This window comes from Arvicanthis niloticus, chromosome 2 (genome assembly GCF_011762505.2).
Source record: "Arvicanthis niloticus isolate mArvNil1 chromosome 2, mArvNil1.pat.X, whole genome shotgun sequence".
NCBI classification, from domain to species: Eukaryota; Metazoa; Chordata; class Mammalia; order Rodentia; family Muridae; genus Arvicanthis; species Arvicanthis niloticus.
In genome coordinates this window covers 36822699-36835905 of record NC_047659.1, presented here as the reverse complement: position 1 = coordinate 36835905, position 13207 = coordinate 36822699, and the positions used below count along the sequence as shown (strand labels likewise).

Here is a 13207-nt window from a genome sequence, read left to right as displayed (position 1 = left end):
CCCATGGAACATGCCTTCAGCTGAGAAATACTGTATTGTTCCTGAACTGTTGTCTGTTCTTTTATTCTTGGACACAGTGTGAGTGACACACCATGCTTCAGATCCCTCACAGATGTCTGACATCTGTGTATATAGTATATATCTGTGTATATATACATCTGTGTATATAGCGTCTTCTTTATTCCTATTCTTTTGTAGTAATGGAAAGAGAAGAAAAAGCTATCTCACTGAGATTTCACTTTCTGATCTTCTGTCAGGCCCAAGGATACCTCAAATCCCCATTTCTGGATAGGCCTTCCAGAAGCTCCAAGGTGGTAGCCTACTCCCAAGAAACTGTAGTTTCTTCCTTCTGCAGCACTGAGACCTATGGCTCTGAAGGTAGACGCTGGGAGAAGGAAGGAGGCCAAATGAAAAACCAAAAAAAAAAAAAAAGGAGGGAGAGGTTAATGATTGCCAGCACCCTCTAAGCAAATTGAAAAGGGAGCAAGCTGGTCCAGGGTGCTCACTGTTGCTGAGGATGCAGGCACCGACAGGCCATCACTCATCTTCCTTCTTCTATCTGGATAGAAAGTCAGAGCCTACAAGCCTACATGCCAGAAGTAAAACAGACAAAAACAAAGACAGCCGAGCCTTCTTTGCAGAAAGAAGCCAATCACATAACTTGGTACAGGTTGAGCTTGCACGATCCATGCCCTTGCCTTCTGGGAGACACAAAAGGGAGGGGAATGCATTTGTTGTCATGGTCCCTTTGTGTATGGGGCCCTTACTAGTCCACGTGTTTAGTTCACATATCAGTCATCATGTTTTCTATGTGCTGATGTCACCGAGTATCCTCCACAACTCTATAGAGTGAGTATCAGTATTATTTTTGTTCTGCAGGTGAGAAAGTCAAGGCTTGGAAGCAAACACATCGCTAGGTCCCTCAGTGATTGAACATACATCTGTTTGCTTGAGGACCTCGAACAGCCTGGCTTTGAGCCCAGGCTCTTAACCACTGTAATACACTGCCTCCCACTGGCTACACAACTGTAATATATCTGAATCTAAAAGATGCCAGCATTGTCCAATAGGGACTGTTAGGTGAACCCTATCTAAAACATAACACTTCCTAGAAACCTCATTAAAAAGTCAAAAGAGATGGGTGAAGTTCAATTTCTTCACCACAGTCTCCAAAATGTTCTCATTTCAACATGAAATCAACACACACAAAAAAATCAAGGTGTTCTATATTTCCATGCTTAGACTGTAAGATAGTTCTTTAATATTTGTAGCACATCCTGATTTCGAAGTCACATTTCCAGTGCCCAATAGTCACGTATGGTACAGCTAACTGCTTAGACAGAGCTGAGAATTAGATATTCAAAACCTCAGCATCAGGTACAGCAGTGGCTCAACCTGACAGGCAACATTACACAGAGGAGTAGAGCTAATCCTCTCCTCCCACCTAGGTTTCTGTCTTCAGTGACCAAAGGAATCTGGAGAGCCTGAAAAGTTAAGAGTCTGTGTTCTGATACCTACCTTGGAACTTGGGCTAAATCTTTTCTTAAGAAATTCACAGAATCCAATGAGCCTAGTTTTTAAATGATTCTCTCTCCTAAGCCACGCCTCCCTGTTGATTCTCTACCTGAACACCCTCCTGATTCACCTTCCAGGTGTAGGTCCTAGCAAGCTACATTCTACTGAGACTAGGAAAATGCTCTGCCCCTGCCCAGATATTTCTTGGCCAAAGATCTAGCTGGATCAGTGTATTTTCTCAGGGACACAGCCCTACTTTGTTTGCTTGCTACAACGCAGCCTTCAGCTCTTGGCACTGTAGTAAGTAGGCCACTAGCAATTCTTATCTCTTCATAATGTCCTTATAGGGTTTTCTACCCAGGAAAAAGTGTGTGAGACGAGGCATCACGCGGTTAGCGGGTCATTAGTCCCCTTAGATTCAGGTCTGAAAAGCCAAATAATCCAGCCTCAATGTTCAACTCTCCCTTATTAACTGTCTAAGAGTAATATTATAGAGGCTAGGCTAAGCCTCATTCTTTTCTTCCCCAGATACTGCCAGGTTTTTGTCTCACCTCTGACGGAGGATGCAGATATTTAATGATCTTTTGATGTGGAATTTCTTCCCAGGGAAGCAAAAGAAGGACTTAATTATAATGCTTCATTAACAGAGTCATCATCTTGCACACACTGCAAGGATGATCAGTTGCCTTGCTGTCAACAGAGGAAGGTGCTATCTAACTGCAAAATTATGTTAATATCATCAATAGAGCCAAAATGGCCTATCATGGAATCTTCAAGTTGAGCCTGTCTAATTCCCTATACTTTCCTGATCATAAGAACAACTTAGATACTGTTGATAATGTATAACCCGTGGTATTACCCAAGACTTTCTGAAACAGAATATCCTGGGCCAGGGGGAGGTCTAGGAGGCTGTGGTTTTGATAAGCAAGACCACCTCAGCATGTTTCTGTCTAGGCAAGCAGTCCATACTTCCAGTCCTTGGTTTGGGTCAGGGTGTCACTGTGGAGCTCAAGTTGGCCTTCAACTTGCTTTGTAGCCTAGGCTAACATCAAACTCCTGCATCTGAATGTTGGGATTGCAGGCTTGACTAACCAGGCTAGATTAATAATTTTTAATATAATCCTGAGACTGTTCACAATTCAAGGAGATTCTTGACAAAATAATTCTATGTACCAAAGTAGTTGTGACATACTCAGAAGAGATTATTTTGGAAAATAAAATGTAGTATTTTTATGGTCCTTTAAATATTTCATGTATATTAATTGCCACTTATTAACATTTTAAAGTCAACCATCCATCTATAGCCAATTTTTCATATCTGCAGGACATTTAGGTCCAGATCCTTCTGTGCCAAAGATACCAAAACTTGTTAATACCGAAGGTCCTTATATGTACCTAGAATTTACACACATCTTCCCATCTACCTGAAATCATTTCTAGGTTACTTACAAAATGTGATATGAGAGCTGAAATGTAGCTCAGTAGGTAGAGTGCTTGCCTAGCGTGTATGAAGGCCTGGGTTCAATCTCAAGCACTAATCCCAGCATCCCAGCACTGGGGAGGTAAAGGCAGGAGGTTCAGATGTTCAAGGTCATCCTTGGCTATAGAGTTTGAGGCCAGCCTGTGATGGCTATTATTTAGACAGACAGAGAGAGAGAGAGAGAGAGAGAGAGAGAGAGAGAGAGAGAGAGAGAGAGAGCCAAACACAATATAACTGTTTGTCTCAATATTTATTATACTTACCATTTAGAAACTAACACCAAGGGGAAAGACAGGGCGTGTTTAATAAAGACATATTTATATTTTCAATCCATAGTTTGTTGGATCTCTGTATACAAAACCAAGAATATACAAGGCTGGTTATAAATTATTTTTGAATTGGTTTGAATCATTTGTTTTACCGAGAATAAATACAAACCTATCTTTAAACAAGTAACTCAGGTTTAGAAGAAAAAAAAATCCACCAGACAAGAAGGTATCAGTGTTTATTTCTATAGAATATATTTGAATAGAAAGTCCAATGAGGAAGGTCTTTCCTTTCCATGAGATGGCATGCAGCTTAGCAGGAGAAGAATTATCCAGTGTCCTGTGCTCTGGGTTCAACCCCTGCATCTCAGTGAGGGGTCAAAAAGCCTTCTTACAGCAAAATACTCATAGTGGCAGCTTCTAAAGATTATTTCATCTGCTCCCACAGACTGCCCCAAACCTCCAAACATTCCCATGATCATGTTGGGGGTGTCGCTGGCTATCCTGCTCATCGGTGTTGTGCTACTGTGCATTTGGAAGCTGCTGGTATCATTTCACGACCGGAAAGAAGTGGCTAAATTTGAAGCAGAACGATCTAAGGCCAAGTGGCAAACGGTATGTGAACTCGGGAGACCTGATGAGAATGATCAGGGACTCAGCCACCCTCTGTAGAGTTCAGACGTCACGTCTGCGATCGCTCTCGGTGAAGCCCCAACAACAGCTTTGGTTTCTATCTTGCTTAGAGAACAGAAGAAGCCATTGTCTGGACCCGGGTTGTTCTCATGATATAGGTGGGTGGGGTTGTAACAGCTGAAGAGGCTCATGAAACTCCAGCTATGGTGACTTGGTGCTGTGATGGAGGCAACCTTCTGAAGTGAAGCATAGGCACTGTATCTAAACATTTCTGTAAATTGATTGTGTTCTCTCTAATGGGATAATGTTCATGGATAGCATGACAGTTCATGCCAATTTCCATGGAAATACTTGTTACTGATGTATAGATTCAAAGTTGACAGGTCTTTTCAAATACCAGGCAGTATTTTCTGAATAACATAAAATTTAAGTAGCTACAAGAAATAAACCTCTAAATATGTGTGTTCAATAGACATAATTTAAATGTCGTCTCAGTAGGCAAACAGAAAACAGGACTACAATTTTCAGTGTGTTCTTTTTCACAGGAGAGATAATTATATTTCCAGAGACCCCTGGAAACAATTTCATGGTTTTAATTTCATCTCTCAATCTCTAATGGTGTGTCTAGCTATCTAATAGCAATTATCTTACACCGCTGATTCCAAAAACAGTGAGCTCACTGGAGAAAATGCAGGCAAACACAACTGTGCCTTTGGGTTCATCTGCCTAAATAAATTGATGTTAACACTATTTTCCCTAAGCCTATAGCAATATCCTCAGTTCTGAAAGCAAATGGAATTTTCCATTTTTTGATAATGAATGTTTATATTTGGGGGGAATGATTTCAAACTAATCATAATGTACATCACAGGATAAAGGCCAATAAAGATTGTAATCGACCTTATCTTTTGAGTAAAAACCATAATAAGCAAATGTGATCTGTGGGCCTTCTTTGAGTCCTGACTTGAAGAGTCCAACTGTAAGATTATATTTTTAAGACAAGTGGGAAAAGGTTGATACACAGAAGATACTTGAATGATAGCAAGGACGTATGTTTAATTTGATTAGGTATGACATAGGCATGGTCATTTACAGAATACATACATATCTGTACTTTTTAGTGCACCAGACAATTATGTAGAAGTAAATGTAAATGAAGGTAGGTTTGGGGTTAAAACTAATTTAGACAAAAGTTTGAGAGCTCCCAATGCTTTGGTACCTGTAAAGTTGAGCCCTGATTGTTAATTTATTCTAAGAACAGCCTTTGGTTGAAGCTTCTGAAAATAATAAGCAGGTATTCTGATTCTGCAAGCAAACATGTGGTTGTTTTGTGATGCATGTCTACTAACCAGCATATTTTAATGTTCTCAGACACAGGCATGAGTGCTGGAAAATGATTAATATCTTTAGAATAACGTTTTAATTAACAGTTAATTTCCTCCAAAATGTGAATTTTTCTCCCTCAGGAAGCTACACATGACTGAAATTCAAATGCCAAGGTTTAGCCATTTCTTCATCTAAAATGGGACAAAACCACGCATTAAACAGATAACAGCATAAATGGAAAATATTATTCCCCCGCTCAATTGAGTTTCTTTGAATAACAAATGTTTGATGTTCCCGAGTAGATGATGACTAGGTAATAATTATTCATTTGCATGCAAAAGAGGTTCAATTCAAAACTTCAGTGCAAATCTCACAAACATATCCTCCTCCTGGGACAAATGTATGCTTGGTGCGTACATTTAAAGGTCTTCAATTTAACTCATTTAAAAATCTAAAACCTATTTCTTCTCAAGGGATGAACTCAACTGATCTTTAAAACCCAGTGAGCTCACCTGACCCATTGGACCCCTGGGATGCCTAAGGGGACAGAGTTGAGAACAGATCCTGGCCCTGACCTTCTGAAATATTTTGTCAGGGCTATAAAGAAAGGTTATCTTATATTAAGTTTAAAAAAAAAAAAAAACAACAAAAAAAAAACAAAAAAAAAAAAAAAAAAAAAAAACTCTCAGCAATTTTCTTCTGAAAACACAAGTGAAAGATATTTAAATTCATCTTTAATTAGATTTTTTTTCTTCTTGGATGACAAATTATTAACTTGAGACAAAAAAAAAAAAAAAAAAAAAAAAAAAAAAAAAAAAAAAAAAAAGGTTTAGCCTGACATTTCTAGAAGTCATGGATTGATTTTGTTCTATGCTAAACAAATTGTGTCTGCAGTTGGCAGTTAGGTGATCATTAAAAAAGGTGTAAGTCATGATGGAGCTTTCTCGTTACTGCTTCTGTTCAAGCCTGAAAAATGTGCCAGAACTTTGCAGAATCCAGCTATAAGCCGTGGCCTTGATATTCAGGGAAGTCCACCTGGTCACCTTATATACTTAGAAACTGGCCTTGTTTAAACGTAACCTAAGTCTGAGTCTCAACCAGACATCCCACAAAGAGAGGTCAATAAAGAATAAGGACGACACTGGCCACTTCCCCTCCTGCTCCTGCTCACAAAGCCCAATGCTAGCATGCTCTCCTGAACTCTGACCATCAGCTGAGGTCAGTCCCCACCTCCTTCCTTCACCTCTGTAGGAATGCAGACTTGTTTCTTCTCCAGTTAACATCTCTTCCTACTTGAGTGGGCTCTTGGTCCATTGAACCCCTGCAAGGGATCCCTGAACTAGTCCAGATTAAAGGAAGAAGTTTAGAAGTAAGTGAGACCTGCACAAAAGTAGATAAGCAACTAGCTACAAAATAGCGTTGTATTGCCCTGTCTCATGAACCTTGAGTCATTCCCTTTAGAATTCCTATAAAATCTATTTTGTGGGGTTACTGGGATGCCTCAGTGGGTAAAGCATGCAAGAAAGAAAACCCGAGTTCATCTTCTTACCAACCATGTAAAAGCCAGATCCTGCAACTCCTATGTTGGAGTGCTTGGAAGGGGCCAGATCCTGGGGCTCACTAACCAGCCAGTCTAGCCAAAACAGTGACCTCCACAGCACCGAGAGCACATGTCTCAAAGGGAGTGGGGGGGTGGTGGAGCAATAGAAGATACATAGCATTGGCCTCTTGCCTCCTATACATGAGCATGCACAGGCAAGCATAGCTGCATACCCATCTTAACACACACACAATTCCATTACATATGTAGGTTCATTTTAATATGATTGACAGATATGGGGTAGGGCCTATGAGCAAGTACTAGCCCTGCAAAGACCTAAGCTGGCCTTGCTCACACTCATTTGTTTTTCCTATTCCATATCCCCTCCTCTCCCTTCAGTCCAGGCTTCAGCCATCATCCCTGCCTGCACCCCATGTTTTTTAATCTTGCCTCTTTAACTGATGACTTTATCAATAATTTCTAGTCCTTAAACTTCATAAAACTTCTTTTGAGTTTTATTGCAAACGAGACTTTACACCTACCTGAGACCATAGACATCTGTATTTACCTTTAAAGGCTCTTGCTGCTCGGGGCAGCTGGATTGACTACTCAGGTTTCTGTTAAGAGTGCAGACAACACAGTGAGCTGTCCTTCACCCACCAGGGAGCTCTAGCCTGGGAACTACTAGTTTTTTGCCCAGAGATGGCATCCGTCCTTCTAAAGTCACATGACCAAGAGCACTTGGTCAGAGGTTGGATCACTGGCTCAACGCAATATAGACATAGTTATAGGGGCGATTCCTGCTCAGAGGAAGTGTTACCACAAATCTGAAGGCAAGGGTAGGTGAATTTGCTGATAGCAAATACAATTTTGTTAAGATGTAGATGATCCCTGGGGTGTTGTAAACTACATCCCAAAAGTCCCATGGTAAACCAGGCACAATTCCACCAAAGTTCATTCTGGAGAACCACTAAGTTTATTGGGCTTTTTCACAGAGTGCAGGAGAGGGGTGACCAAGAGTATGTGGGTACTCCTTCCGTAAACAGCCTTGGAGACTGCTAGCCAGCCAGTCTATCCAAATGGGTGGGATCCTCCCACCTCCAGTATAGGAGGCAGGTGTGTGGGTGCTCCTCCCACAAACCTACACACAGCCCTGGAGAGCTAGCCAGCCAGTCTAGCCAAGCAGATGAGCTTCGTCCTGGCCCCACCCCCACCCCAGCCCCAGCCCCATTAACTCTTTCAGAGCATAAGGTGGAGGGCCAGTGAGCAGAGCTCTGAGGGTAATAAACATTGTGGTCAAACCTGCTGAACTCAGTTTGCTTCTTTGGACCTCACAGTAGAAGGTAAAAACTGGCTTCCAAGGTGCCCTCCACAGGCATGCAGCAGCACATGAACAACCTTCTGCTACATGAGTTAGTGTAACAAAATTAAAAGTAATAATCTTAGAGATATACATACACATGTACCACACAATAAATAAATGAGATAAAGGCGAATAAAATGTAAAATTTATCAAAATAAATTCAAATATCTTCCAAGATTGAGCTTGACTCTCCAGTTTGAACTGTAACACAAATGTTTTAAGATATGAAAACGGCATACTAACAAAATGTATCTCCTTTTCTTTGAACCGTTCCCCTCCCCCACTTTCTTTAGGGAACCAATCCGTTGTACAGAGGCTCCACCAGCACTTTTAAGAACGTGACCTACAAGCACAGGGAGAAGCACAAAGCAGGCCTTTCCTCAGATGGGTAGGCAGCCGTCCTTCAGCCAGAGAAAGTCAACTCTGCTTATGTTAAAGGTTATTGCACTGTATGATTTGTCTTTCTTTGTTGCTTCAAAAGGAGGTTGACTTAAGATAATAACAGGTCATTCAGAGATCAATCATTCAGGGCATGAAGGTGAGACATCGTGTGCAGGTTGGAAATAATCAAGAAAAGAATATCCCAAGCAAAGAGGTGAAGTCAAGATCGTTTGAAGGATATGAACTCTGTTGCATTAATGCCTCAAAAAAAAAAAAAAATCATCAAAATGATTCCCGGCAACTTGATTTGCATTTGAAAAATGTTCAGAATTAGAATCTCATTTGCTTCCTGAATCCACCTTCCTAAAGTCTTTGTCTCCAAAATATCCCAGAGTCCTTATGGCAGATTATTCTAGACTTGCAGAAAATCTCCTATTTCCTGAAGGAATTGTTTCTTTGTTTGGTTTTGGGGGTTTTGGTTTTTGGTTTTATTTTTTTCTTTTGTTTGCTTTGTTTTGTTTTGTTTTGTTTTGTTTTTACAACAATCTGCCCGTCTTTGCCTCCTGAGTGCTGGGATTAAAAGCATGCCACAGCATGCTCAGCGATCTTAACTTTCATGTATGAGAAATGAGAGTCTGGTTTCCCATCGACTGAAAGAATTCAGATCTCCCAGTCGTCTCCCAAGTGAGAGATTGAAAATTAAATGTTGATCATTGTCATGGGCTTGAACACTTAAGAGTCATGGATACACAAGTATTTTGTTTCAAAGATGAGGAAGGGGTAATTAGGGTTAGGTTATTACATTGCTAGTAATACTGAAGATACGGGTCCTCCATGCTCAATTGCCCTCTGGTCCCTACGTTTCCCTTCTATTATCCCATATTTCTCAATTATTACACTCAGCTACAGTCTTCAAAACTCCACAACTGTCAAACAAAAGTGTCCACTTAAAAATAATCACTTTAAGTTATTCGCTTATCAATAAGAGTTTCAGGAATAGAAAAGAAACCTGGGGTAACAGAATGAAAGGTCACATGGCTTTAGATCAAATGTGTCAAGACTGTGGAAGTCCCTCATGGAGTCTGCCCTTCCTGTAGGACATTTCTATCCCAGATTCACGGTGACCCAGCATGGACATCCCAGCTTCAGGGGGTGAACATGCCACCCACTTGCTCTAAAAGGTAAGACCACTTACAAAATCTACACAGGCAACGAACAAACCAGTAGCAGATTGGAGGGACAGTCTCTAGAGAGTTTCAGTCCTTATGGTTACTGTTGCATTGCAAAGCACTTTTGATCTCACTGGATCTCCACAGAGAAGCTGAGAGGATGGGCAGGGGGAGCTGGGTACAGACTCTCAATCTTTGTTCTCTCTCCTGCAGGAGACTCTTTTGTCAGTAAGATGATAGAAGGATTGTATTAGTTATGGTATAACTATCTTAGTTTGAAAGTATACTGACACAAAACAAATAGCAGGTAGGTCCCTGGAATGTGGGCCGGTTGCTGTATTTTTGTGCAGTGTGTATTGCCTTAACTGGGTATTAAGGTGAAGCCACTCCCTAGGTGAATGACTCCATGTTAGTGGAGGCTTCTGCCGCTGTCCGTTGAATTGTCAGCTTGGTCTCAAACCTCCTTCACTCCTGCCAGATAGGAATGTGTACGTTTTCACATCATCTAGATTCTTTCTATTCTGGTTTTTAAATAACTCAGGTAAACTACTCAGTTAGGGCGTACACAGGTAAATTGAAAAGAAAAATCTCAATGAATCTCCTTTGGATCCCTGAATGGTCCAGGACCCTGGAGTCTGGAGCAACCAATAGACACACTCCCAGTAATATGACGGCACTGCCGCCGCTACACGGGACTGTTTGTGCAGTTTTCTGTTATTGCTGAAATGGGATTTTAGAAAATAGAAGTTTCTCTCATGTGTGTATCAGGAAGAATTTGTTCTTTCTCTAATTACCGTTTTGACCCACCAAGGCAGGACCTTGAAAGGGCCAAAACATTAACAGTAGTGCTTCTGTTCACTGAAGAATTGTTACATGAAGATGAAATGGTTGTGTTTTTTTAAAGTGGTTATATTGTGTTTTGTGTTGGCATAAATAAATGTAATTTAAACAATGAACACTGGTTGGATGATAATGCCTTTTATTTACTTGGTGCAAACCCTTTTCTTACATTTCTGGATCTTTCTGTAAATTACTCTGACTTGCTTTGGTGATTTCGGTCAAGAACCAAGGAGAAGAACAGAACATTATCCCACATTTGATAAAACCAAGTTCTTTAGGATTGGTGTTATGGGTTTAAATATTTCCCCTGAATACTGCCCTTAAAGAACCATGTCTTAACCCCTAGACTGTAAAATTACAGATATAATCTTAAAGAGGCACATAAGTTTAAATGGGGTGACAGTGAGAGGCTCTAATCCAGGTGACCGATGTCCTTTTGAAGAAGAGGGGAGAGAACAAAGATGAACATTTCATGGTACAGGGAGAACACTGCCATCCATAAACCAAGGACGGGGACTTCATTGCTTACTTATGGTCCTTTTTATTTGTACCTATAAATGTCCCATATGGGTGAAATGGCAGTTCCACCCTCAAGGTTTTTGAGGAATGCCCATGTTCCTTTCTATCTTGCTGTAAAATGTAAATTCTCACCATCATCTGTTCCCTTTCTCCCACATTCACACCAGAGTTTGGTGTTATTTTTTCTTTATGGTAGCTAACATGACTATAGTACGGTAGACTCTTAGTATAGTCTTAGTTGTTGCTTGTACTTTTAAGCTACCTGCCTTTTACTCTGCACTCTGGAGCCCCTACCAGCCTTTTCTTTTGTACTACTCACCTTTGGTCTGGGAGGAGACCACACTACCAGCCCCCTCCTGAAACCCTTGACATACACACACAGTTTGTTATTTTACAACTTGCCTTCTAGGGATAATGGCTAGGCATTACTATCTCCTGCCTGGAAAAGCTTGCCCTTGCCAATTTATTGTCTCCGTCTCTCCACATGCCCTAAACTTCAGTGGCTAGTCCCACCTAGCCCCTGCCAAACATCTTTGACCACCCGCCTGTGGCAGAGGCCACAGGCCCCAGCTCTCCCTGAGATCTCACATGGTTGCTGCATTCTTCTTCCTCTAAAGCATGGCAGAAAAGCCCCTCTCTCCTTCCTTGTGTCTGCCTTTTTCCTCCTGGAACCCAGAAGTCCCACCTGTATCTTCTACCCAGCAATTGGTCCCCAGTCTTCTTTACTGCCAAATCAAGAACCAATTGGGAAACAGGACTTTAACATCAGAACCACCTCCTTCACTTAGTTTATATTTTCATGGTGACTAAAGATATTGAACAGTTTTTCATATATTTATTAGTCATTTACATATCATTCTTTAGAACTGTCTATTCACCTTATTCTTTCATTTATTGATTTAGATGATGTTGTTCTCTCTCTTTCTGAGTTTGTGATGTGTGTGTGGAGTATGTGGTATGTGTGTGTGATGTATGTGTGCATATAATGTATGTGTGTGTGTGATGTATGTGCATGAATGTGCATGTGATGTATGTATGCATGTATATACACATAAAGCCAGAGGTCTACATTGGGTATCCTGTTCAGTCAGTCTTCACCTTGTTTTTTGAGACAAGATTGCTCACTGAACCTGGAGTACACCAGTTGGCTGGACAAACTGGCCAGCTAGCCCTGAGATCCTTCTACCATCGTCTTTCCCCATACCCTACCCAGCACTGTGCTTACAGATACACCACAATGTCTGGCTTTTATATAAGCTTTGGGGATCTGAATTTGAGTCTTGATAATGCGCAGTAAACACTATACTAACTGAGCTATCCTCCCAGTTTGGGTTCTTTTAATCAAATTTTTTGAGTTCTTATATATTCTGGATATTAATTCTGTGTCAGATGAAGAACTAGCCAAGACTTTCTCCCATTCTGTAAGATGTCTCATTACTTGACAAACTATTTCCTGTGTTATGAGAAAGTCTTTTTAAAATTTCTTGCAGTCTCATTTGTCAATTCTTGTTGTTTCTTGAGTTCTTGGAGTCTCTTTCAGAATGACTAGATCTTTAAGTGTTTGGCTGCATTTTCCTCTATTACTTTCAGACTTTCTTTTCTCAGATTAAAATCTTTGATACATTTTGAGTTGATTTTTGTACAGATAATATTGAGGCTTCATTCTTTTTTTTTTTTTTTTTATTTTGAGGCTTCATTCTTATACATGTGGATATCAAGTTTTTCCATGATTATGTGTGGAAGAGGCTGTCTTTCTCTCACCATGTGTTTTTTGGCATCTTTGTAAAAAATCAGGTGGCTGTTCCTGTAGGGGTTAATCCTGTATCCGATACTCTCCTTCCTTGGTCTTCCTGTCTGCTGTGACAGAGCCATGTGGATTTGTTACTGTGACTTTGCAGTGTAACTTGAAATCAAGTGTGGTCATAGCTCCAGTCGTTTTCTTTTTGTTCAGGTTTGCTTTGTTTATTTAGGGTCTTTTATGCTTTCTTGTGAATTTAGAAATTGATTTCATTGCTTACATAGATGGCCATTAGCAGTGTGTTGTGATTGCATGTGGCAAGACACCTTTTTCCTTTACATTAATTCTGCCACCCGACTGAGCAGATCTTGGGTGGCAGCTCTGCCCCCAATCTCTAAGAACCCTAAGGAAATCTCTAAGAACCCTGAGGAAACAGG

The 13207-nt window shown here is 40.7% G+C and overlaps 1 protein-coding gene across 3 annotated transcripts in view; it reads left to right on the top strand.

Moving 5' to 3' along the window:
* Itgb6 (integrin subunit beta 6) overlaps positions 1 to 10629 on the top strand; it is a 120381-nt gene extending 109752 nt beyond the window's left edge. For all 3 annotated transcript variants that reach the window (XM_034493539.2, XM_076928814.1, XM_076928813.1), the window contains 2 exons: positions 3710 to 3876; positions 8417 to 10629. In XM_034493539.2, coding sequence (XP_034349430.1) covers positions 3710 to 3876; positions 8417 to 8515 — 266 coding nt within the window. In that variant the 3' untranslated portion in view covers positions 8516 to 10629. The remainder of the gene's footprint in view (positions 1 to 3709; positions 3877 to 8416) is intronic.
* Positions 10630 to 13207: the final 2578 nt, after the last annotated feature.